The sequence below is a fragment of the Gastrolobium bilobum genome, unplaced genomic scaffold, assembly GCF_033153095.1.
Source record: "Gastrolobium bilobum isolate Gb01-03AN ecotype WA unplaced genomic scaffold, APGP_CSIRO_Gbil_v1 utg2182, whole genome shotgun sequence".
Lineage (NCBI taxonomy): Eukaryota > Viridiplantae > Streptophyta > Magnoliopsida > Fabales > Fabaceae > Gastrolobium > Gastrolobium bilobum.
This window is the reverse complement of record NW_026899651.1, coordinates 486,228-510,089: the sequence shown is the minus strand read 5'-3', so window position 1 is coordinate 510,089 and position 23,862 is coordinate 486,228. Positions and strand designations below refer to the sequence as shown.

The following is a 23,862-nucleotide window of genomic DNA, read 5'->3' as shown; positions in this document are numbered from 1 at the left end:
ATTTCAACGGGTCAATCTCTATCTTAGTTGACTGCTAGATGTGCCTCGAGTAAAGAGTGTTGGGTTCCCGTTTAGATTGTTGAGGATGAAGATGTCGCGTTAGTAGTAGATGCATTTCAAAATGATTGAGACTTCACATTTATTAAATTGTATGTGAAAGTAGACTCTAGTGGATAATCTAGCAGTCAGCATTCCCTCGCTTCAATTCACTTATTGAGATTAATAGGGAGCCGCATTTTAATCTTGAAGATAGGTATATGTCACCCCCACCCCCACCAATGTCAATTGAAATGGTTCCTGCCTAAGATAAGTATGATCCGATGTGGCGTACGGACGGCTCTGAGGAAGAGGTGGATGAAGGTGTTGTTCAGGATAGTGACTAATCGGACACCAACGATGAGGGTGATTTTGATTTATTTCCGTCTACCGAGAATGTCATTTCATTCCTTCATCGAGCATTGTTGGAATGCATGACCCCCTAGATTATCATAATTGTTGGCTACTCAGTTGATTTATTCCTGCACATGCCTTCATATATAGGATATGAGAGTGTTTCATTTTGGTCTCAGACAAGTTATTATTCGCATATTAATTGGGCACACCTTGATCAGGAGTTGCCTGCAATAGAGGGGGCACAAATACCTAATTGGCTGATGGGTAAATAGTTGTATAAGGACCAGTTCTTTAAGTGCAAGAGAAATGTGCAGATGACAATAAAACAATTTTGTATGGAGAATTATCACACAATCATTGTAGCAAAAAGTGATACCATAAGATTGATCATGGTATGTGAAAATCACATGATGATTGTCTGTGGAGGGTGAGGGCACAAGTAAAAAAGGGGCACTAAAAGGGTTAACGGCAAATGGGTTAACAAACATACATGTGTTAACCAAACTCTTTTCGAAAATCACAAGCAGCTGGACTCTAATTTCATTTGTTATATGACCTCATAGTCGTTGTACGCTTAACCCAAAAACCTCAGCCTCAACCCACCCCCAACAAAATCTTGACGGGTATATGGCACAAGTCCTAGTATGTGCAAAATCAGGGCATGCAAATCATGTTATCCAGCCCGACCGAAGACAACTTCACCATCCGTAGGCAAATCCTACAGATAGAGTACATCTTCCATAGTGATTGTAACCTCACCCATCGGCATGTGAAAGGTCTGTGTCTCTAGGCGCCAACGCTCCACAAGCGTGGAAGCAAGCACATGGTCAATCTGAAACAATAAAGTGAGTGATGTTATCAAATAATAACAATTAAACCCTATAATCCTAAACAAACAATATGTGTACACTGACCTCGCGCAACGTGATAGAAACCAGTCTGCCTCAGATAAAGATGGATTTGCTCAAGTATATTGAGATGATCATGTGTGACTGTGCGCCTGACATTAATCAGGCGATCATCCACGCCATTCCACATGCATGTGGATATGTGTTTCTCCTATAATGTCAGGAAAGAGCGATCAATGGGACCCGATTAATTATGCTCCGTGGAAACCCTAGGGAGCTAGAAGGTGAGAAGTCATTATCCTCATGATCTGGTGAACTGGTAGGATAATCCATGAACCTATTTAAAAGAAAAATTAAATTATATAATAAGGCTATTTATAATTTTTAATTTAATTAAAAAATTAATATGTCAACTATCTTAAGGTTTAATCTCTACACTAACAAACATAACAAAAAAAAGGCATCTATCCTAGGTTTAATACCTACACTAATTGACATAACAAAAAACAAGCATATATCCTACGGTAAATTTAAATTTTGAAGAAAAAAAAAGCTTTTGACTTTTATTTTTTAAAAGAAAAAAATTTTAACTTAAATTTTTTTCTTAACTTTTTTGTGACTTCTATTTTTTGAAAAAAAATAAATGTATAAATACTCATATGTAACGAGAATAATATTGTCTTTGAAAAAAAAAAAATTGAAGGAATAAAAACATCCAAACGCACTTAGTATCTTTTTCTTACTATGCACATATTGCGAACAAAAAAGTTTATATACACTTCAGAAAGTCACCATCAATTGTGCTACTAATTTGGCTTTGCTGGTTGTTGCGCTCACGACAAGTGCACCAGTCGTACAAGTAATATAATGTTTAAGTAAGAAATCGTTCCCACGAGAATTATAATTCAATCACTAATTCACTATTTCAAGTTAAGTTGGACAATCGAATTTGAATTTGTAACTAGATTTGATTTGAAATTTAAAACATTAAAACTAATTAACAGCAAGAATCAAAACAAAAATTTAAAGATTTGATTACTTGATAGAAAATAAATGTACTAGGATTTCGATTTTCCTCAACCTCTCTATTATGTTTGAGTTCCTTCTTTAAGTTAATTGTCCTTAATATCAATTCAATCGATTCTTTCTAAGTTAATTAATGTTCAATTTCTTGTTACCCTAAACCTTATAATCTTGTAAGAACCCTAGTTCCCCGGTTATTCTCCAAGAAAATAAGCATTAAGTTCAAGAATCATAAGATTGCGCAAACATGCACCAACATTCCTATTGTCATACAATTACCTAGAATCAATCTACAAGATTCAAGCTCATAGAAAGCATTAAGAGAAGACAATTTCATCCATGATAAAAAGGAAAATCAACATTAAGAATTATTCAAAACATAACAGAATAATTGAGTTCCATCTAACCCTAACTACTATGAAAACTTAGCCGGACATGGTGAAATCAAGAAAGAAAGAAAATAGAAAAGCTTATCCAAACTCCATAGTTGAATGGTGAATCTTCAATATCTCCAGTGCAAGCTTGATTCCGATCTGTCTCCACCTCTCACGAACATGAACTGGTGTTTTCTCCACTTTTCCTCTGCCTCCAAGTGCCAAGAATTGTCAAAGAATATGAAAAAGTGTAATTCTGCCCCAAATTATGTTTTATGGGCAAAGAATTCGTGCCCTAAATGGATAATTCAAGTGGGCCTAAGTTGGTTCATTCGGGGCGCTTAAGCCCCCATTTGGGCGCTTAAGCCCCCATTTGGGTGCTTAAGCCTTGAAGATTATGCATGAAACTTTATGTGGCGCGTTGATGGGCGCTTAAGCGCCACTTCGAATCAGGATTTTTTCCTTAGTTCGCGCTTAAGCCTGAATTTGGGGGATTAACCGCTCTCAGACAATGGCTATTTGCTCATAAATGGAATTTTTGAGGGCTTAAGCCTCCTCTTCAAGAACTTGGTTTTCTTCATTTTTCTTCAGTTGAGATCTTCTTATCGTTGGTTCTTGATCTCAATCCTTCCAAATGTCACATTTGCTTCCGTTTATCATCAATTACCTTTAAAATAAACAAATATCAATTATTTAATTCCTAATTCACAAAGTTCATGTTTTTCAATAAACCCTAATTTTCACTCATTTAACTTGATTTTTCATGTAATTTTAGTCTATAAAACAAGATAAAGTAAAAGTTTATTTCTGGTTAGAGAAACAGGAGAATTATCTATTAGGTTGAAAAAAGTTACAGAAATCATAAACTTTATTGCAGAAACCGCTTATGTGTTGAAAACAACAACTTGGACCGTTTGGATGGCATTTTTGTCCCTCAAGAAATTATTTAAAAGAAAATATTTGTCACTTTGATTTACATCTTAAAAAAACAAGAGTTAAAATGTTTTTTTTAAGCTAAATTTTTTGGTTTCTATAATAAATAAAAGTTAAAAGTTAAATTTTTTTTTTTCTCAAAATTTAAATTTATTACAATTGCAATCTCAATTAATCCACCGCAGCTACCGTCTTACCGGCATCACCGCCGTGTTAAATTTCTCAATGTTCTGGTTTCTATGCTCTTGCCTCAATCTAGCTAACAACGAATGTATTTTGAATATCAATTTAACACACAGAAAAAGAAAAAAACAAAAAAAAAACAATCATAAGTGGTTCTCAATCTATCTATATATTTCAAACTTATGATTTGGTCATTTTAGTAATTTTATTTCCAAGACTTAATTACCCTGAATCCTAATATATAAATATGTGACATCATACAAATTTTCAAGAAAATTAGGTTGACTTTGCCATATTGCCGTTTGCAAGTGGAAAGAAAGTAACGTAAAGGAGTAAAATAGTGCCGCCGACAGAGTTAAAAGCACTAAAATTAATGTTCATTTTTTTTTTTTTGATAACAATTAATGTTCATTTTCGAAAAGCATTAAGATGACATTTTTAATATGAGTACAACGTTATTATAATCAAACAATGACCGTATGACTGTATATCAGATCAGATGCTAACCGCATCTTAGTGTGGCCATACACCATTTTCACTGTTTATGGTTGAACCACTCTCTCTACTGCACTCACTGGCAATTGTTGTGTGTGGTGACGATGAAAAGGATCATCGCAATTAGGAATGGGGAAGGTGGTGGTGATGTTCAGAAGAAGCTCTCACTCTCACCCTCAGATTTAGACACCGTTAACAGGAAATGTGCCATCACTGTCACTTTGATGCGTTTGATGGGGTTCTTTGTCGTTTCTTTCATGCTCTTCTCTGTACTCTTCTCACTCTCCGTGGTTCTTCGAGATCCTCCCTCAAATGCCGCCGTGCGCGACCCATCACCAGCAACAACAACCACCGTTTTTCAAGTCAAACAAACCCTACAAGGTATGTTGCTCTGATTTATGCTTTTGTTGGTTATCTTACTCTTGCTTGATGGAATATTTGCAGTGCATCATGCACATAAGCTAGTTGCTTTTAAGTTAGGTAACTAAACGACTATACACAAAAGTGAAAACTGAGAGCAAATACATATAACAAAAGAGTTTGGTGTTTGCCATTTTAAATGATATAAGTTATTTTATGTGTCTGTATCTATCTTAAAATGACATAACTTTCTGTCATTTAAAATGACAAACACTTTTCCCTGTAACAATTGCCTCGGCGGGGATTTCTATTTTCCAATTTGGAAACTTTCTTCCAAAAAATGACCTTTCTTGATATATTAGCTTTTCCTGGCAACTCCATTGTGAAGTTATGGAATTTCATTTTCTCTAACTTGTAGGTTTGGACCAAGATGCCTCTAATTCTGTTGAGTTGCTAAAAGATAACCTGCTTGGTGGCCTTCTATCTGCTGGATTTGATGAGAGATCTTGTCTCAGCAGGTACGAGTCAGTCAAGTATCACAAAGGACTATCGGGAAAACCTTCTTCTTACCTCATTTCTAGATTAAAAAAATATGAAGCTCAACACAAAGAATGCGGACCTTATACTGAATCCTATAACAAAACAGTGAAAGAACTCAGGTCTGGTCATATTACTGATTCCTCGGCTTGTAAATATGTAATATGGATTTCATTTAGTGGGTTAGGGAATAGGATATTAACACTAGCTTCTGCATTTCTTTATGCTCTCCTCACAAACCGTGTTCTACTGGTTGATCCTGGGGTGGATATGATTGATCTCTTTTGTGAACCATTTCCAGATGCTTCCTGGTTTCTCCCTCCGGATTTTCCTCTTGACAGTCAATTACATGATTTCAGTCAGAAATCTCCTCAGTGTCATGGGAAAATGCTGAAAAATAAATCGATTACAAATTCAACTGTGCCATCTTTTGTCTACCTTCATCTAGTACATGATTATGATGATCATGATAAGCTTTTCTTCTGTGATGAAGAACAGCAATTTCTCCGGAAAGTACCTTGGTTAATGATGAAAACAGATAATTATTTTATCCCATCTCTATTCTTAATGCCATCTTTTAAGCAGGAACTGAATGATCTCTTCCCAAAGAAGGATACAGTTTTCCATTTCTTGGGTAGATATCTGTTCCACCCCACAAACAATGTGTGGGGACTTGTTGTCAGATACTATAATGCTTATTTAGCTAAATTTGATGAAAGAGTAGGCATACAAATCAGAGTATTTGACACTGAAACTGGTCCATTTCAACATGTATTGGATCAGATCTTAGCTTGTACTTTGAGGGAGAATCTTTTACCTGACATTAACCGCCAGCAGGATATTATTAGTTCATCAAGAATGCCAAAGTCCAAAGCGGTATTAATGACATCCTTAAGCTCTGGTTATTTTGAGAAGGTAAGAGACATGTATTGGGAATATCCTACTGTAACAGGAGAAGTAGTTGGCATTTACCAGCCAAGCCATGAAGAATATCAACAAACACAGAAGCAGATGCACAACCAAAAAGCTTTGGCAGAAATGTATCTCTTAAGCTTAACTGACGTGTTGGTTACTAGTTCATGGTCTACTTTTGGATACGTGGCTCAGGGTCTTGGAGGTTTAAAACCATGGATACTCTATAAACCTGAGAATCGAACAGCCCCAGATACTCCTTGTCAACGTGCCATGTCAATGGAACCATGTTTTCATGCTCCTCCCTTTTATGACTGCAAGGCTAAGAGAGGAACTGACACAGGTGCACTTGTTCCACATGTAAGGCATTGTGAGGATATGAGTTGGGGCCTTAAGCTTGTAGACAGTTATAGTTAGCTAGCTATGAACCATGCCATGTATGCTATTATTATGACTGTCAAAACTCTGGCTAAGTGTTGCAAATTTTGTTGTAAAGTAGAATGAGTAATTCCTTTTATATATATATTTTTTCTCCTAAAGAACTATAGTATTAGTTGAATATTTATATGTTAGTTAGCATCTTTGGGAACGATTTCGATTATTCTATTTAACAACAAAACTAAAGTGAGAATATCACATAAGGGAAATAATCATGTTGCAGGAATGACACTGTTCATTTCTGCAACAAGAATCCGGCAACGTATCTTGAGAATACGGCGCCGTATTCTAATTTTGATTTGACTTTCTTTTTTAAGCGTGGGACCCACACTTGATTTGTGTGTGCAGGAAAATGGTCTTGTCATGTGATATGACAAAAAATGAACCCATCACATAATTGCTTAAAGATTTGTCTTGTACTATGCTAGAGGATAGTGTTTATTTTGTGGGCTTCAGTTTAAGCCCAACCTTTGACCTGATAAGGATGATCTTTCCAAATGGGCCATTATTCTATTGAATGGGCCGGAAACTGCCCATTTCACTGGACTTGAGCAGAAAAAGCTTTTTCCATCATTTGGAAGAGGATCATCATATTCTTGCCACATACAACAATGGGAGAGTAATGGAGAATCAAACTCAACATAAAAGGTCATCATCACTAAGGAATACATCTTAATCTCGTGTTTGCAAAAAGTTGAGAAAACACAAAGTTGGGAGGCACATCTCAATCGCATCCAATTCGAATCATTTCCAATCCAAGTCAAAGAGATTAAAGGGGAGCTTTTGGAAATTGCCAAGAAAGTAAGCAATTGTATATATTTTCACGCGTGTTTTCGTATTGTATTCCAATTAATCAACGCATTTAAGCACGAAAATATCATACCATCCACATATTGGAGAATATTTCTGTACTTGTACAGAAAATCTAATCACACATTAAAACTAATCTCCAACTGACGATTATTTAAACGTGTATCAATTATGAAAATAACATGAATGGTTCTATACTCTTTGGTTATATTTAGATATTTTGGTAAATGTTGTTTTAATTCTTCATTTGTATTCAAAAGTAGGTTTTGTTGTATAGATTCATTGAATTAAAATTTGATCGGCTAAAATTAATAAAATGCATATTTCCTTGTAAGTATAAATATTTGCATAAGTGTCCTTTAACAAAATGTTGAGGTTATGTTCAATTTTTATTCGACAATGAGTGTTTAGTTTTGTGATAAAGATTTTGATTATATCCCTACTATTATTAGTTACAATTTACAAAAGCATGCGGTAAAAAACTTAAATCTCATACATTCCTAAAGAAAGTTGTGTAACGCAAAAAGAAAACTTACATAATCAACGAGCCTTTATGAAAAATTCTTAATGTAGTTTATACAAATACACTTTTAATCAAATGCATTTGCATTAGTACAGTAGAGAAATAAATAAATAATAATAATAAATAATAAATTGCACTCTCTTCTCCTATGAGATAATCAAATTACACTATCTCCCTATCTATTTTGATAAATTACATTTCTTTTCCTTTAGAAATAAAAATGTGGAACACATTAATCTGTTTTAATGTAAACGAACCTCTTAACGGTGATCAATAATTATAAATGAGGTTCATAGAAGCAATTTTTCTCTCTCTTGAAACTAATTTTGAACACCTTATTATCCATTTTGGGACTTTAAATGATGAAATGAAGTTTTGAACACCCATATTACCGGCTTTAGGAATTAGGGCTTAACCCAAGATCTTCTTATTTAAGTTTCTTATCTGAGTCTTAAAGTCAATAGTAAAAATTCAAAACACTAAGTTACAGATGAAGAAAAACTATCCTATTAAAAGATTTGTTCACATTAAAACGAATTAAAGTGTGGTACATATTAATCTCTCTTTTTTGGATAACGGTACATATTAATCTCTAATAAGAGAGAAGCTAAATTTTTAAAATACAGAGGATGACATGACAGAATAATATAAGCCTCTCTAAAAAAAAATTAATTCATCTTCAAAAGATGTAGATTACAATTATTATTTTTCGGTAATTGAGAGGGCCCTAGGCCCAAATGTAGATTACAATTTATTATATAAGTAGTTCGACTTGAAATTATTTTACCTTCTCCTTGTTACACAATCACTTTGTAGTTTTTTCTATCAAAGTTTTAAAGACACATATTAAAGTTTATAAACTTATTACCAAATAAATCTCAACTGCGATCCTGTATGTTTTGTGAAAAAAGTGAAGGAATGTTATTTTACATCATGAGAAAATTAGCCCAAAAAATTAATTTAATGCTTTTTAATAAAAAAAATTACGCATTTATTATACTTTTCTAAAAAATTACACATATGCTTCACAATGTCATGTCCAAAGTAGGTGTCAAATGTGACGCCCCATTTAGGCGTGACACCCTAATGGGTGACGTCTAAATGGGACGTCACATGTGATGCACACTTTGGGCGTGACACATGCGGCCTTGATGCCCCTTTTGGGCGTGAATGTGTTAAAAAATTCTATATAATTCCCTACCACTCTATGCATTCTTCACATCTCTTCTCTACCATCAATTCTTACATCTTACAAACACAATTGTTATCTTAAAATTAGTATTTTTATTTTATTTAAGAATGAGTTCACATTCTAATTCTGTTTGTGTTGTGTTATATTACAATGGAAGGAAGGTAGAAGGTCGACGAGGTGTCATGTTTGAAGGTGAAAAAAGGCCGATATGTATCCTACGCAACGCAACCATTGACGAACTGCATCAGAGAATTCGACAAAAGTTAAGTCTTCAAGGCAACCAATGTATAACTCAGATCACGACAAGGTTATGGCAATCCGAACAATACATTAGTTTGCAAGCGGTTGACGATGAAGACGTGGAGATGATAATGGAAGAATTTTTCAACCAGTCAAGGAAAGATTTTCTGGAGTTGTATGTCGACATCGCCGCATCGGAGGATGTTCAAGTACCGGTGAGGTCAGTTGCTTTAAATTCTCCTCGTCTTCCATCAACGTCTGCCGCTCATGCTTCTCCAGTTGGTAACATTTCTGAGGGAGATGAAAATGATCCGACTTGGGAAATGCATGATGAAGACGACGACGATGATGATGAAAATATCGCAATGGAAGAACGTCTTCTGGCGGAGGATGCTAGTGCTTCAGAAGGAGATGAAGCATGTGATATGGGCGCGTCACAAATCCTAGTATACCATCAACCAGTGGTCGTGCAAATCCCGCAACTGCATGACGTTGCATCCCCACAATTAGGTAATCATGACCTTGGTAATTTATATAATTTGTATATATGTGATGATGATGGTTTGTATTAAGATGTTTTAAAGGTACATATGCAGGCGACAATGCTATTGCTCCATTTGGGAAGGAATTCTGCATTATTCGTATATTGATTGGAGTTATCGGAGCGAACAAGAATCATGCACTGATGGTACGATTTCAGGATCGGGATCAATACAAGGTCCGTGGCAACTGGGTGACAAGTTATTTGTGAACCAAGAATTTGCAACAAAAAAAGAGGTCCAAATGGCACTGGAGCACAACCTCATTAGGGAGCATCAAGAAGCAATTGTAATTGAGAGCACGCCTACAAAGTTAAGCATGAAATGTTGCGCGTACGATAAAGGTTGCCCGTGGCGCGTTAGGGCGATTAAACCAGTGTTTGGTGAAAATTGGAAGATTACGAGATGGGGTGGTGATCATAATTGTTTGAATGACCACATTTCTCAGGGTCATAGGCAGCTTGATGCTGATGTCATTGCGGACCTCGTTCTAGGTACGTATTTTGTTTTGATGAGATATCAACTGTTAGAGTTGTATGTGTAATTAAATTCGTTCTACATAATGTGACTGTAACCTCTTCATTGGCAGGGATGATAAGGGAAGAACCATCTGTCTCAATTTCTTTGATTCAGGAAAGGATAACCGCTAAATGTGGCTTTAAAGTATCGTACAGAAAGGCATAGTATGCGAAGCAGAAAGCGATGACAATTATGTACGGTTATTGGGAGGAATCGTATGCTTTTTTGCCAAGGTGGTGTGAATACATGCTTCGCTTTTCTCTAGGTTCATTTTATCATATTCAAACAAATGATTTTTATGTGGAATAAGGCTTAATTCCTGGGAAAAAAGTGTTTCATCGCATATTTTGGACGTTTAGACAGTGTTGTGAAGCATTCAAAATTTATTAATTGTATACTAATAATAACACTTAAGTCTCTAAAAAGTTCTCAATACACTACCGCATTCATAACATCATACAAAAATTACGAAGTCATTATCACTATTTTGTAAATCACTAATATACGCTAAACCTTAATGCATAATGAAATAATAATAAGAATAGCTACGTAACAAAAAAATTACTAAGTCATTACAACATTCATAGCATGGTAAAAAATTCCTAAGTCACTATCATTATTTTCTAAGTCTCTTATATACGATAAACTAACATATTCGTAACGTAGCACTGTCATTTAAACATATACATAGCAAGTATTAGGAACTTACCTAAGTTGCAAGAGCTTCGCTACGAAAATTTCACCGTCGCCTTGAGAGCACAATTTGGTTAGAGAGAGATTAGAGTGAGAGTGAAATGGTAAAAATGAAAAAATGGGGGCTTTTACAGGGCTGGTGGGTGACGCCCCTTTTGGGCGTCACATGTCACACCTGGTTTGGGCGTGACCCACCAAGACGTGACGCCGCTTTTGGCATCATATGTGACGCCCAGTTGGAGCGTGACATTGTGCAATAAATATGTAATTTTTTGAAAAAAATTTAATAAATGCGTAATTTTTTTATTAAAAAGCATTAAATTAATTTTTTTGCCGAGAAAATTATGTTCAATTTATTTATTCATTTCTTTTTTACGTTGGATTTTTCTGTTTTTTTTTTAATTGAATATTTGATGTTCTCTTTACATATTTATAAATTATCTAGGAAGTTATTTTTACAAATTTAATTCTTTCTCACTGACTGCAATTGAGGTGCTACATCTAACACATTTTTCGCTGAATTAAAATTGAAAGGAGAATAACTAAAGAAACTATAGAGAACAAAGTGTCAGTTAAACTGAAGGAGAGTAAAGTAACCTTGAACTAAACTACAAGAGATAAATTGTAATTTATCCTTACAAAAATTTAAGTTAGGTGTTAAACATTTAAAAGGGGACTGTTTATTTTATCCTTATGAGAATGTTTATTTAAAAAATAAAATTACATACTTCATATTATAAAAACTTTAGCTTTGACCTACTAAAACAAAAAAACAAAACTTTAGCTTTGAAAGTAACACCACCACCCCACCCCACCTGTATGCGACCATCTATTGGCATACAAAACTTTCGGGGTGTTGAACTTTTATATGATTTTGTCATGTATTTTTTTTTTTTTTTTGGGTAAAGAGATAAGTTATATTCGGTGAGCTCAAAACGATATTGTTTTGGGACGGAAATTAATTTATTTTTGTAATTCTAATATATTACAGGTTATATTAGTCTTTATCGTTATAATTTTTTAATCTTATAATGCCAAAGCGACATCATTTTGAGCTCATTGAAAATAACTTTATCTTCAGTCACTGGAGAAATACTTTTCCCATTTTTTTATTTATATTTAAATTTGTAAATATCTTTTTTTTTGATAAATTTGTAATATTTGTAAAAGGAAAAATAGACACAACATATGAAATTCATTTATGTTGGACATTAATTTACCAAACTGCGGACAAATCTAACCACATGAAATAGTGACCATCAAAGAATTGTCACCGATGCGTTTAGAAGTTTTGTGATGAATAATCACAACCAAATGGTTCACATATAGACATATTCCCTTCCGAAACAAAAAAAAAAAAAAAACAACAACGAATGTGGTTCAATTCAAACCCCAATTGGATTTGCCCAAGATGTGTGTTATGGGCCCGTATAATGGGTCCATTAAGTAGCAAGCCCAACAAGGGGCAATCTAAGATATGGATTGATGCTAATCAAGGATACTAATCTTAATGTGACAGCATAGCTATCAGGGCTGGATCCTCACCGTAGGAATCAAAGGCCCATCCACACTACCTACAGGTAACCTCTATAAATACAAATGCAAACCCTAAAGGTACACACATTCTCTCTCTTATTATTATGCTGTTACTGTGCACACACACCCCATTGGCTAACGCCGTTATAGTATTCTGTGCACAGTGATCTCCCTTGACTCAAGGGTATCTCCCTCATAAATACCTTGAAGAGGACACCAGATCCAACATTAACGTAGTAGCCTAATTGGACAAAAGAGTGTGGTTGTAACTTACATCATCTTTTTCTAAACCAAAACGCCATTCTCCAAGACATTTGTCTTCACCCGTTTCAGTTTTCACATAAGGGTAACCTCACTTTTCCTCAGAGCCAGTGATATGCCTCCATATTGCCATCGACATGATGAGGTGCTTAGGCTAAGATGAATGCGTATCACTCTGTTGAATACGATCTATTATACAATTAGTTTATGGGTTTTATAAGAGTTATGTTATAGGAAAAGTGATTGTGTTATGTTATAAAAATTTGTTTTGCGTGCCGAAATTTTTGTTTTTGTTTTTGCTGCGAGTCCCACAAAATGATATTGTGTGTGTAGGAAACTTTTTATGATCATGTTAAATAATAGAAGATAAACCCTTAATTTATTTATGCTTTAAAAGGAATGTATTAACTAACTATTCAATTGCTTATTGTAGGAAAATGGACATTTGTTTCGAAATGTCTCTCTCTCTCTCCCTTACACCACGCCACAATCATTTTGCGGGGTCACTCTCAATGGGACAAAGAAACGAGGATAAGATGGACCTTTCCTACTCTTGGTTTGGATTAAGCTTGATTATACTTTACACAAAAAAATCTCCTTCAATATCTCAAGTTTCTGTAAAATTGTTTGTATCTTTCTCTTATTTATTATTTTCCACTTGCCTTTTACGGATACCATTTTGGAAGTACACGTATAACAGACCCGATTAAGCTGTCTCAATAGTGTGAAATAATTGACCTTGCCTGATCATAGTAGAATTCAATATTGGGGTTAGCCAAGCATGATAAGGACACGTGGCAAAAATATGTCACAGACGTCGTTTCCTACGGCCTTTTATTCTTGTACTTTTTCCCTTCTTCTTTTAATTACTTATTTTATTTATTCATCTATCCAAACATGAATTTGATTATTATAATAAAGAGTATTTTTTTCACAATTAAGAATATGCGCAAAATTAAAATATAAAAATATTATTATTAGGTGCACCATTTTTTCAACTGAAAAATGCCTAAATATTAATTAAATGTGGCTAATGAATATTTGTTTGTGAGTTGGGACTTAGAAGAATAAAAGAGTTCTCAAGGGAGAGAACAATGATTGGGAGCGGAGTGGGCCATGAAGGCCAGAAACACAATGATGGAAATGCATTTTGGCCTTTTTGGACGTTGGGAATGGGAGGGCTGGCACACGCAAGAAATTATATTCAATTTATTAAAATAGGGTAATATTTTTCTAGTAAGAGAACAAAAAATTCTCGCACTCACATTGATAATTGATTTGTTTTCCTTTTCTCCGACGGCCCTGAGCGTGCTGAATTTTTTTTTTTCTTCTAGTGGTGTTTGATAGAGAGAAAAATTTGAGATTTTTGAGAAAGTGATAGTGGTAATCATGTTTAATCACATTTGGTATAAAAATTCTGAAAATTTATCCGAAAATCTGATTTTTCAGAATTTTATTTTGTGTACAATTTTTCTTCCAAAATGCTCATTCAAGAATACTACTCCTTTGATAGTATTCTTAGAATCCCAAGTATTGAAAATTTTTTAACACTTTTATGGAACAAAATTTCGGTAATATTTTGACTTTTTAAACAGCTTTTTTGTAACATTCTCAAAAAAGTGACTTCCACACTATATTATTGGGAATCATGATTTTCGTACATAAAAAATTTATCCTCTATCAAATATCCCTCATGTAACTTGGGACAAATACTACCCATTAAAATATTAGTGCATAGCATAACTATATAGGCTTTATCTTTTGTCACGTAACATAAAGTTATGTCATCCCAGAACTATATCGTTTTGGGAATTATGAAAATTAATGAAGAGTATTTTGATAAAATTTATATAATAAATTAGCAAACAAAAATATCAAAGCATTCTTTATTAATTCCTCTAAGTCTCAAAATAACATAATTTTATAGTGACATGATATAACTTTATGGTACATGACAAATAATAAACTCACTTATATATTAAGTCCAATTGAATTTAAAATTATTATAAAATAAAATCTGAAGTATGAACCATAAAAAATATTACTAGGGACATTTGGCAAGAAGTGGGGCACCAGAAAGTCACACTTGCATTCATTGAGCGCTCCGTACGTTAAAAGAAAAGAAAATCCTTGACTACCTTAAGATTAAAATTCAATCTGAATTTTATTAACAATTTATTTTTTTTGGGTACAATATTAGCAATTTTTAATTTAACTCATGTTTTGTTTTGGATCATATAAATATTTCTTTTATATTCTTTTGATATGTATAAGACTAGTTCCCACTTTATATATCTCCCTCAACAAATGCTTTCTGATCAACTTAGTTATCATTTAAATACTTGTTATTAATAATTAATAATTATTCACTACATTAAATTAAGAAAAATATAGCTCTGCTGTTGCTGCAAAAAAAAAAACTTCTGCAGCAACACATAGGAAAGGCATGATACATGAATAGATCCTGACTTTTTCTGTGTCCACTGCAAAAAAAAATCATTTGTAATGACTAGTGTTTTAAAATTTCGCCCTGCCTTGAGGTCGACCCCTTGAGTCACTGTCTCTCTCTCTCTGAGGGTTGGAGTCAGCAGTTAGACCCCGCAAGCACATTGACTCTTCTGACCCCCGAAATCTCCTGGGTCAACCTTGAACCCTGGGTCAGAGGCGTCAAATGGGATCACTGCACTTTTTTTTTAACTTACACACAAAAAGACATCGTTTGATGTGTAAAAAAAAAAAACTCAATGCTGCCTAGATCTAAAACTAGATATGAAATCTGAATTGTTCTTCTTCTTCTCTTCCGATCTTTTCTCCTAGACCCAGACTCAGTCTCCTTGATGTGGTGATCTCTTCCGCCGATGTGGTGGTTCCTCCTATCCTCTTCGATCTTCTTTTTCTGTCTCTTCTGTCATGTTGGTTCTTCTTTCCTCATCGTTGATTTGTCGCACCACCACCTCTTCTCCGCCATTCTTTCTTGGGGTAAAAGATCTACTTTCACATGTTGTTTTAGGTGCGTAAGAAGGACTACGAGGGCCTGAGTTTGCTGATATAACTTTTCATTAACTCCAGTAGAATATATGTTTTATACTTTGATAGTTTGATACTTTGATTAGCTTGTGTAGTATTGACTTGTGGATATAATTAATTGAATTATGTTAAGTATATTTTAAATCTTTGAAGATAGATAGTTTGATTTTTTAGAATTTTTCCTATATGATATATATTTATATATTTTTAATATGTAAAATCGAGTCAACAAAGTGATCCTATAACCTTCAGTTGAACCTGTGACCTCGTGATCTCTAACCTCAGTTGAATCAATGACCGTGTCAAGTTTTTAAACACCATAGGGAGCGTTTGGTAGAAAAGATATTTTTTTCATCCGAAAAAATTTTTTGTTGCGAACATGGTAGAAAAATTTATTGTTGGGTAAGATGAGAAAAAATGTTTGGTATGCCAAAATTTATTGCGGGTAAGATAAGAAAATGTGTGTTTGCCGTAGGCAAATTTTTTTACCATACATTAGATGGTAATATTATATAATGAGATGATCATGTGTAAAACATGTTTCTCAGCCAAAAAATTTTGCTACTCAATTCTTTATTTTACTCCTACCAAACATAGCTAAACTATTTTTATCATTCCACTCTCCTGGGTAAAAATTTTTTTCCCTCCTATTTTATAAGTGACTTTAGGAAAAACCGACCCTTAAATTAATATAAATGATATAAGAATATGTGATGGAGAAGAGCAGCAAAAGCACAAGCGCCAGTGGAATCAGCGGTGGGGTCCTCAGATCGGACTATTTAGGTGTCGACCGTTAAGAGGGCCTAACTTTCTCCTGAAACTGACATCACACAGTGTGGGACACTCTGCCAATGCTGTTATAAGGTCAGGTACCAATGGAAACTGGGAAGCCAATACACGTGTATTTCATGTCATCAAATGACACCCTTCAAATTTCTAGCACTTTAATCTTAGTGACAGCTTGTAATCAATGTAAGACTTTCTAATATATGTCTTAGTTGCACTTATTAAGAAAAAATAAAAAAAATTTAAATATAAAGTAAAATTTTCAATATATTAGTATTTTGTTTTATCTAATACTTTAAGTTAGTCTTTAACAAGTAATCTTAAATCATTTATTATAAAATCCTAAAGGTAAAATTAAATCACGTTAAAGTAAAAGAAAAACAGAAGTTTAGATTTCTTTTCTATACATAAGGAATTTTTTTTTTTGGTAAACGGATTTTTTTTTAATGAGTGCAAAGTTTTTTATTTTATTTTAATATGTATTATTATTTACACCATTGAAAGGGATGAATCTCTCAAATAATTCATTTAACTAAAATGAGAAAATTTTAAATTCTTCTGAAAAAAATAATTTAATAGCCCTTTCATTACTTAAAGAGAAAAACAAAAACACAACATATATTTGTTTTTGTTTTTTTTACGCAACAGTATTCGAACTAAAATTCTTTTTGTAATATTTTTGGCTGTCAAATGGACAAATGCATTATTCAATACTTTTTTTTAGAAAATTTTCTTTCCTATTTAAGCAACAATTGAGGATAACTATTAGACTGATTTTCTGTAAGAATTTGGCATTTCTATGCCCTCCTTGGTTTTTTTTGTTTGGATAATTTCTTCATTACTCTATGCCCTCCTTGGTTGATTACATGGTTCTCTCCCTCTAACATACTATCATAGTGTGAGTTTGAATAATGAAGAATTTTTTTTTTTTTTTTTTGTATTTTTTAAAATTTTGATATTCATGATAAAGTGGATTAGCAAGTGACGGAGATGATAAAGGTCAACTAGAAATCAATGAATAGTAACATTATAGAAGGTGAAAGAACCACACCAAAAAAACAAAGGGCGAAAGAAAATGTTGAATTTCACATGTACTCTTTCTTTACTATATTTTAATGGGGGTAGAATATTTTTATTATCAAATATTTCTACTGCTACTCTAATCATTGTTAACGTTAAATTTCATTTTTTTAGCCGATAATTTTTGAAGAGAGCAAAAAAATAATTTTTAATATACTCCTCAAAATACGTAATTATATTAAAATGATAATAAATAAATAATAAAAATATTTGATAATAAGCATATCTTACCTTTTATATTTATATATATGCTTATTTTACCTTTTATATATATATATATATATTGCATTCAAGACACTGTATCCCTTTCAAAGAGCCTCGCATGCACACAAAAGCACTACGGGCTCGATTACTTTTCTCTAATTGTTTAGTTTTCATGTTAATCAAATTACTCTGGTTGAAAGCGAAAGATTTTACCGTTAACAACCTACATATTTTTATGGGTTTTATTTATTCCATGTTATATAAGAGAAGTCAATTTTTTACACACACAAAAAAGAGATGTGTCTCATTTCTATTTTTTCTCCTTCCTCTTGTATATGGGTCTCACTTGTAATTTTGTTTCTATTACATTAGAGAAATTTTTTATATTTTTATACTTCAATTTTAAAAATCCAGAATGCCCCTAGCTCGCTAATGTGATGATAATAAGGTAGTTGGCGTTTCTAAACTTATACCATAATTGCACCAATCAAAGGATAGAGTCACAAAACTTATAATACATCCATGAAAGTTAATTTTTTTCATTTCAATCTCATTCTCACAGTAAAATATCCTAAATAAAATTAAACACCCAATAGGCCCATGTAGAAGGGGACCTGAAAATTTTCAGAAAGGATGGTGGCGTTGGATTGGTACCGTTATATCATGAAGAAAATGAAATATAAACAGCGAGGGTTTTTTTAATGTATTTATTCGCCATCAAACCAGATGGGTTGAGCCAAAAAATGTAAAAAGACAAATTGTCAGTGTTTTTCATGTAGTTAAGGATCAAGACGTGCAGGACTCAAATTGGTAGACTTTTGAGAGGATTTATCATGTGCCATAAATGTAAACACCACATGATACAAAGGAGATACGTATATTGTATTTTTGGACAACATAGGAAAAAGAAGACCAATGTTCTCATGTCATGCCATTACAGCTTCAAAACGGAATGCATGCATCAAGAAATGGGAAACGGATGATTTGACAAATTCAAATGAATGAATGAATGAAACAATAAATTATCACAGGTACAGACAAACAAAACCACTCTGCATTTCCTGATTCAGTAAAAGAAATCCCACAAAACAAAAGGGATATTTTCATTATTTTTTTCTCATATATATCTCATAAAAGATTCAGTCCAAAAATGCTATTTGAATATGGTTCTATGGGAAGAAATTAGATTAAAAATATTAAGAAATGACAAATTACAGTGCATAAAATTCCCCTACTTGAAAAGGTAGGAGTGAGAGTCTTTTGTACAGCCTTACCCATTTATATTTTGCAAAAAAAACAAAAAACAAAAAAAAAACTATTTCCAAGACTCAAATTTCTAACCTTTCCATCATAAAAAAAAAAATCTTATCACTGCCGGAAGGCTCGCCTTAAAAAAAATCTTAAGTATATCAAATAAACAAAGTATATCAAGTAAACAAAGTATATCAGGGCCAAGGGTAATAAATTAGACCATATTCTTGTTCTCCCTCTCCTTTTTTATATTATTATTATCTTTATGCTTTTTTTTTTCTTTTTTTTTGGATAACAAAAAGTTTAAGTGAGGTTAGACACCGGTATCCACTAGGGTCATAAAAGACCCCCAACTTCTTTATGCTCTGATTTGCTGTTGGAGTCATCTTGCAACTGGTCCTACATGGATCTTAATTATTAAATGTCATATTCAATACCAATATGTTGGGGATTGAACTAGCACAAATTCTTTGTTCTCACTTGACTTGTATCTTGAATACAAGCTAAATGGTAAATACATCACATTTACTATTCTAAAACTCTTTCTTCTTGGTAAAATAATAATAATAATAATTTTGAGAAGCTGCTTGATAGTAGATTAGGATGAATATAAGTTGTTCCCATCCTTCATATTAATAACGCAAAAACACTTTGAAAGATATAAATGATCAGAGAATGGAATGGAATTCTCAAACACTACAGGAGCGATGTCGTCAGATGTTTTAGGTGAAAACGTTTGAATTTTTATGTTTGACAATAAACCATACTGTCTTATCATTTACACACGCGCATGCATACAGAAAGGGAAAGGGGAGAGAAGAACTTCAAGTCATGACACTGAGCTCCATAGTAGGTAAATGCAGATAAGTTTGTTAATATTTGTCTATGTCAAAGTATGCGCGTGCACGTGTGTACATACAAGAAAGTGAGAGAGAGAGAGAGAGCGAGAATTGAGGGATTTTCAATGGTAACTGTACAATCCCCACATTCTTAAATTATATATGCAATTCAAATATTACCAGAATCAAGGTCATGGTCTTAGTATTAGCTGGACCATACTGATACAATCCAGAAAAGCAAGATCAACAAGCTAAGGTACCTAATGAAGTCCCATTCTTGTAGGATTTTTAATCCAAGCTGAAACCAAATAATCATGCTCATACCACCCCCCAAGCCTATAATATATCAAAGGACAAAAACAGCTTAATTTCACAAGATTTCTTACACTTACACAACATAACATATACTTCAGTACATTTTTTTAGATAAAATCTATACAGAGAAATAACACCATCAAATCCCAGACAACAACTTATTACCGAGGCTCTTCTTACTCCTCTTCTTTTCAGCTCAAAAGTTTGTTTTTCTTTCTAGATGTTCCTTTATTTGTATTCAGTAATTCCATAAACTATGAAGGTCCACTGCTGCAACAGAAGTTGATGGATGATGCTGATTGTCAAAGGACCTCCTGCCCATATCAAAATTCGATATCACCGAAGAGGTTTCGGCATTCATGTCAGTAGTGAGACCTGTTTCCTGTGAAACACTGACAATTTCCCTATCTGTCTTGAAACCATTGATCAAGTTTGATCCATTGTTTTCATGTAAGGCTCTCAAAACTGTCTGGTCCTGCATACTGTAAACAGATCCGGGGAATGGCAAATTAGCTGGGACTTGAACACCTTGAGCAGAGTAGAATGAGCCAGAAGGTGGCATTCTTGGAAGAATGTCTAATGGATTTGAAGAAACCCCATAGATGGAGTTTGTGAATGAATCAAAGATCCCTCCTTGGTTTCTTTGAACATCAATTGGATTGGAGAAGCAGGGCACGCAAACTGAACCCGAAAGTGATTTGGTCTTGTCAATGGAAGGTGAGGAATCTGTGAGGGGTGGTAGACCAGAAGAACCCAATTCATTTCCAAAAGAGTCCAACTTCATTATCCCAGAAATATGAGTTTTCTTACCGGCTGAACTCTTTTGAAACACCCTACAAATAACCCACTCGTTCTGCAACACAGGATCAAAATCCATAATCCGTATGCATTAAGTATTGTAGAACAGAATAACAAGCACAAGAGAAGAGAAAAGAAGAAAGAGTCCAACTTGAAAACAAAGGAAGCAGGGTCAGGAGGATGATACCTTTGCAGTTTTAGGGAGGTTTTGAACAGAGAATTTACCATCGAGTCTGTATTCGTGCATGACCCAGTTGCTTTTTTCACCTTTGGGTGCTCTTCCTTTATAAAAAACCAGAGTTTTCTTCATTCCAACCAGCGATTTTCCTCTGAAAATCTCCTTGTCTTTCCCTGTGGCCTTCCAGTATCCTGCTTCTGTGGCTCTATTAGTCCTCAACCCAGTTGGGTATTTTCTGTCTCTCACGCAGAAAAAGTACCACTCTTTTTCTCCCATTTTCGCTTTCCCTACACCCAAAAATTGCACACACAAAGTTCTAATTTATCAATAGCAAAAAGGAAAACGAATAAACATATATCAAAACAGAAAATCCAAAAAAAAAGTGGGTCTAAAAAAACCAGATTGATTTCACTTACATGGCAAATCCCAAGGCTCAGACTTGTTGAGGTCTACCTCTCCAATGGCCCTGGCAGAGAAGTTGGTATCAATGACCTTCTTGTAAAGGTAATGGCTTATAAGCTCTTCATCAGTTGGGTGAAACCGAAATCCAGGTGGCAAATCCATCTGATTCTCTTGCTTACATAGGACTGAAACGTTGTTTTCCATTTCAAGGTACCTTAAAATTAATTATCTGAATTCAGAGGGGTGGAGCTTCGATCAAGGGTCAACCTCAGTTTTCAATATCTAAAACCTTAAAACCTCGGAAGTGTTTTTCTTAATGAAAGAGCTTTGACTCACTTCAAGGCTCTCACAGAAACTGAATCCAGAAACTGTTACTGAGGTTTAAAAGAGAATAAAGATTCCATAGAGAGTGAGCGAGAGAAGGATAAAAATGAATGAAGAGAAAGGAAGTGAGTAATTAAGGAGGATAGGGAGAAATGAATATGAGAAGAAAAGGGAGAGAGGAAAAGAAGGCTCTAAATACTGGTGTTTGGGAGAGGAAGAAACGTGGAATGTAAGGCAACCTCGTTGGTTGTTTATAGCCTAAGCCCACTTCTTCAACTTTTTTTTATGATCATAGGCTAATTTTGTTCTCACTCAACACACCATGCCCAAATTCCATGCATGTAATTATGATGATTACTTTCTAAACTTACCATTCAGTTTATCTTACACCGCATACGCTCACCAAGTAGTTAATTTTATAGACGTGGGTCCCACTTGTTGCTACCCTGTATATCTATTTCAACTCCAACAAATGTTTTATTTTTATTTTTAATTGATTCAATACATATTCCAATTTAAGCGTTCTGGGTTTTTTTTTTAAAAAAATTTATCAATATGAATCTTTTAAGTGGTACGGGGGCCAACAAGACTTGTGATGCAAATTGGTGCATCTCAACTCAACATGCAATATTTTATAAGTAGAGAACAAAAATAAAATAGAATCATCAATAGGCGTTGATAATGTATATTTTTTTAACCAAGAAATTATAACTTCCACAAAAAAATAAAGAATTTCTACTCTTTTTTATTTAGAAAAAAAAAGGACATCGTTTCGAGAAGCTTAAATTTTTTTTCCATGTAAATTATTCAATGATTAATATAGGCCATATCAACCAATGTTATGAAAAATAAATCGGACTTTTCGATCGGACCTGAAACCGAATCTTCAATCGATTTGATTCAAATATTTGATTGGTTCAGCACTTAAACCAGTATAGAACTGATTAAGGCCCGTTTGTATTCACTTTTTTTAAAAGTCCTTTTTATCACTTCTTTATTTTAAAAGTATTTTTTATAAAAGTTACAGCTATTTAGATTTTTAAAAAAATATTTGACTTTTGACTTCTGCTTTTTTGAGAAGCTAAAATTTTTAGTTTCCGAAAAAAGTAAGTTTTTGGCTTTTTTTTATGACTTATGCTTTTTTTAAAAGCAGGCATCCAAACAGACTTTTTTCGAGAAGTGCTTTTTTTTCTTTAAAAAAGCAGCTTTTGAAGAAAAAAAGCTCATCCAAACGGGCTCTAACTGGGATACCTGGATCAATTGAATTGAAACTTCTATATCTAAATAGGCTAGGTTAGCTTTCGATTTAAATAGTCTAACTTTGTGTACATATTTTAAGCTTAACCTGATCTATTAGTCTTATATAGGATTAAATTATAAGTCTGGCCTGATTTATATTTAAAAAATAAAAGTCTTAACCTATTAACCTATTTAAACCTATTAAACATTCAATAATTAAAAAAATAATTAAAATAATATTATTTTATTATTCAAAATTATAAAAATAAAAAATTTATTAATTTTATTTAAAATAAATAATATGATATAGGCTGGCCTGTAGGCTTATACGCCCGGCATGTAAAAGAAAATCCATGACCTATTTTCTAAGGGGGGTGTATTGGATTAAGATTTTAAAAGACTTTTTTGAGCTAAAAAATCTTATAGATTTTAAAAGATTATTTAGAATTGGAGAGACTTTAAAGACTTTTTTAAAAGATTTTTTTTACCATCAAGATTTCATAAAATTGGATTTTAATAGAATTTATAAGATTTGAAAAGACAATATGGATTTATAAAATTTTAAAAAATCATATGAATTTTTAACAAACATTCAAAATTACAAGAGTCA

General features: G+C 33.4%; 1 protein-coding gene and 1 pseudogene across 1 annotated transcript; one reads left to right on the top strand and one right to left on the bottom strand.

Moving 5' to 3' along the window:
• Positions 1-4,375: 4,375 nt before the first annotated feature.
• LOC133292284 (galactoside 2-alpha-L-fucosyltransferase-like) lies at positions 4,376-6,475 on the top strand (annotated as a pseudogene).
• Positions 6,476-20,231: 13,756 nt separating this feature from the next.
• On the bottom strand, positions 20,232-21,996 carry LOC133292219 (NAC domain-containing protein 100). The gene is made up of 3 exons (XM_061490602.1): positions 21,704-21,996; positions 21,297-21,574; positions 20,232-21,164 (listed from the first exon to the last, which is right to left on the bottom strand). Exons 1-3 carry the CDS (start codon positions 21,891-21,893, stop codon positions 20,550-20,552), a joined length of 1,083 nt encoding a protein of 360 aa, XP_061346586.1. The 5' UTR covers positions 21,894-21,996; the 3' UTR covers positions 20,232-20,549.
• Positions 21,997-23,862: the final 1,866 nt, after the last annotated feature.

Bases quoted from the DNA above. Each gene is read 5' to 3' on its own strand.
- LOC133292219 (XM_061490602.1), bottom strand. From the start codon at position 21,893: ATGGAAAACAACGTTTCAGTCCTATGTAAGCAAGAGAATCAGATGGAT. The intron at 21,575-21,703 runs GTAAGTGAAATC...TTTTGGGTGTAG, and splicing joins TGAGCCTTGGGATTTGCCAT to GGAAAGCGAAAATGGGAGAA. The intron at 21,165-21,296 runs GTATCATCCTCC...CCTGTGTTGCAG, and splicing joins ACCTCCCTAAAACTGCAAAG to AACGAGTGGGTTATTTGTAG.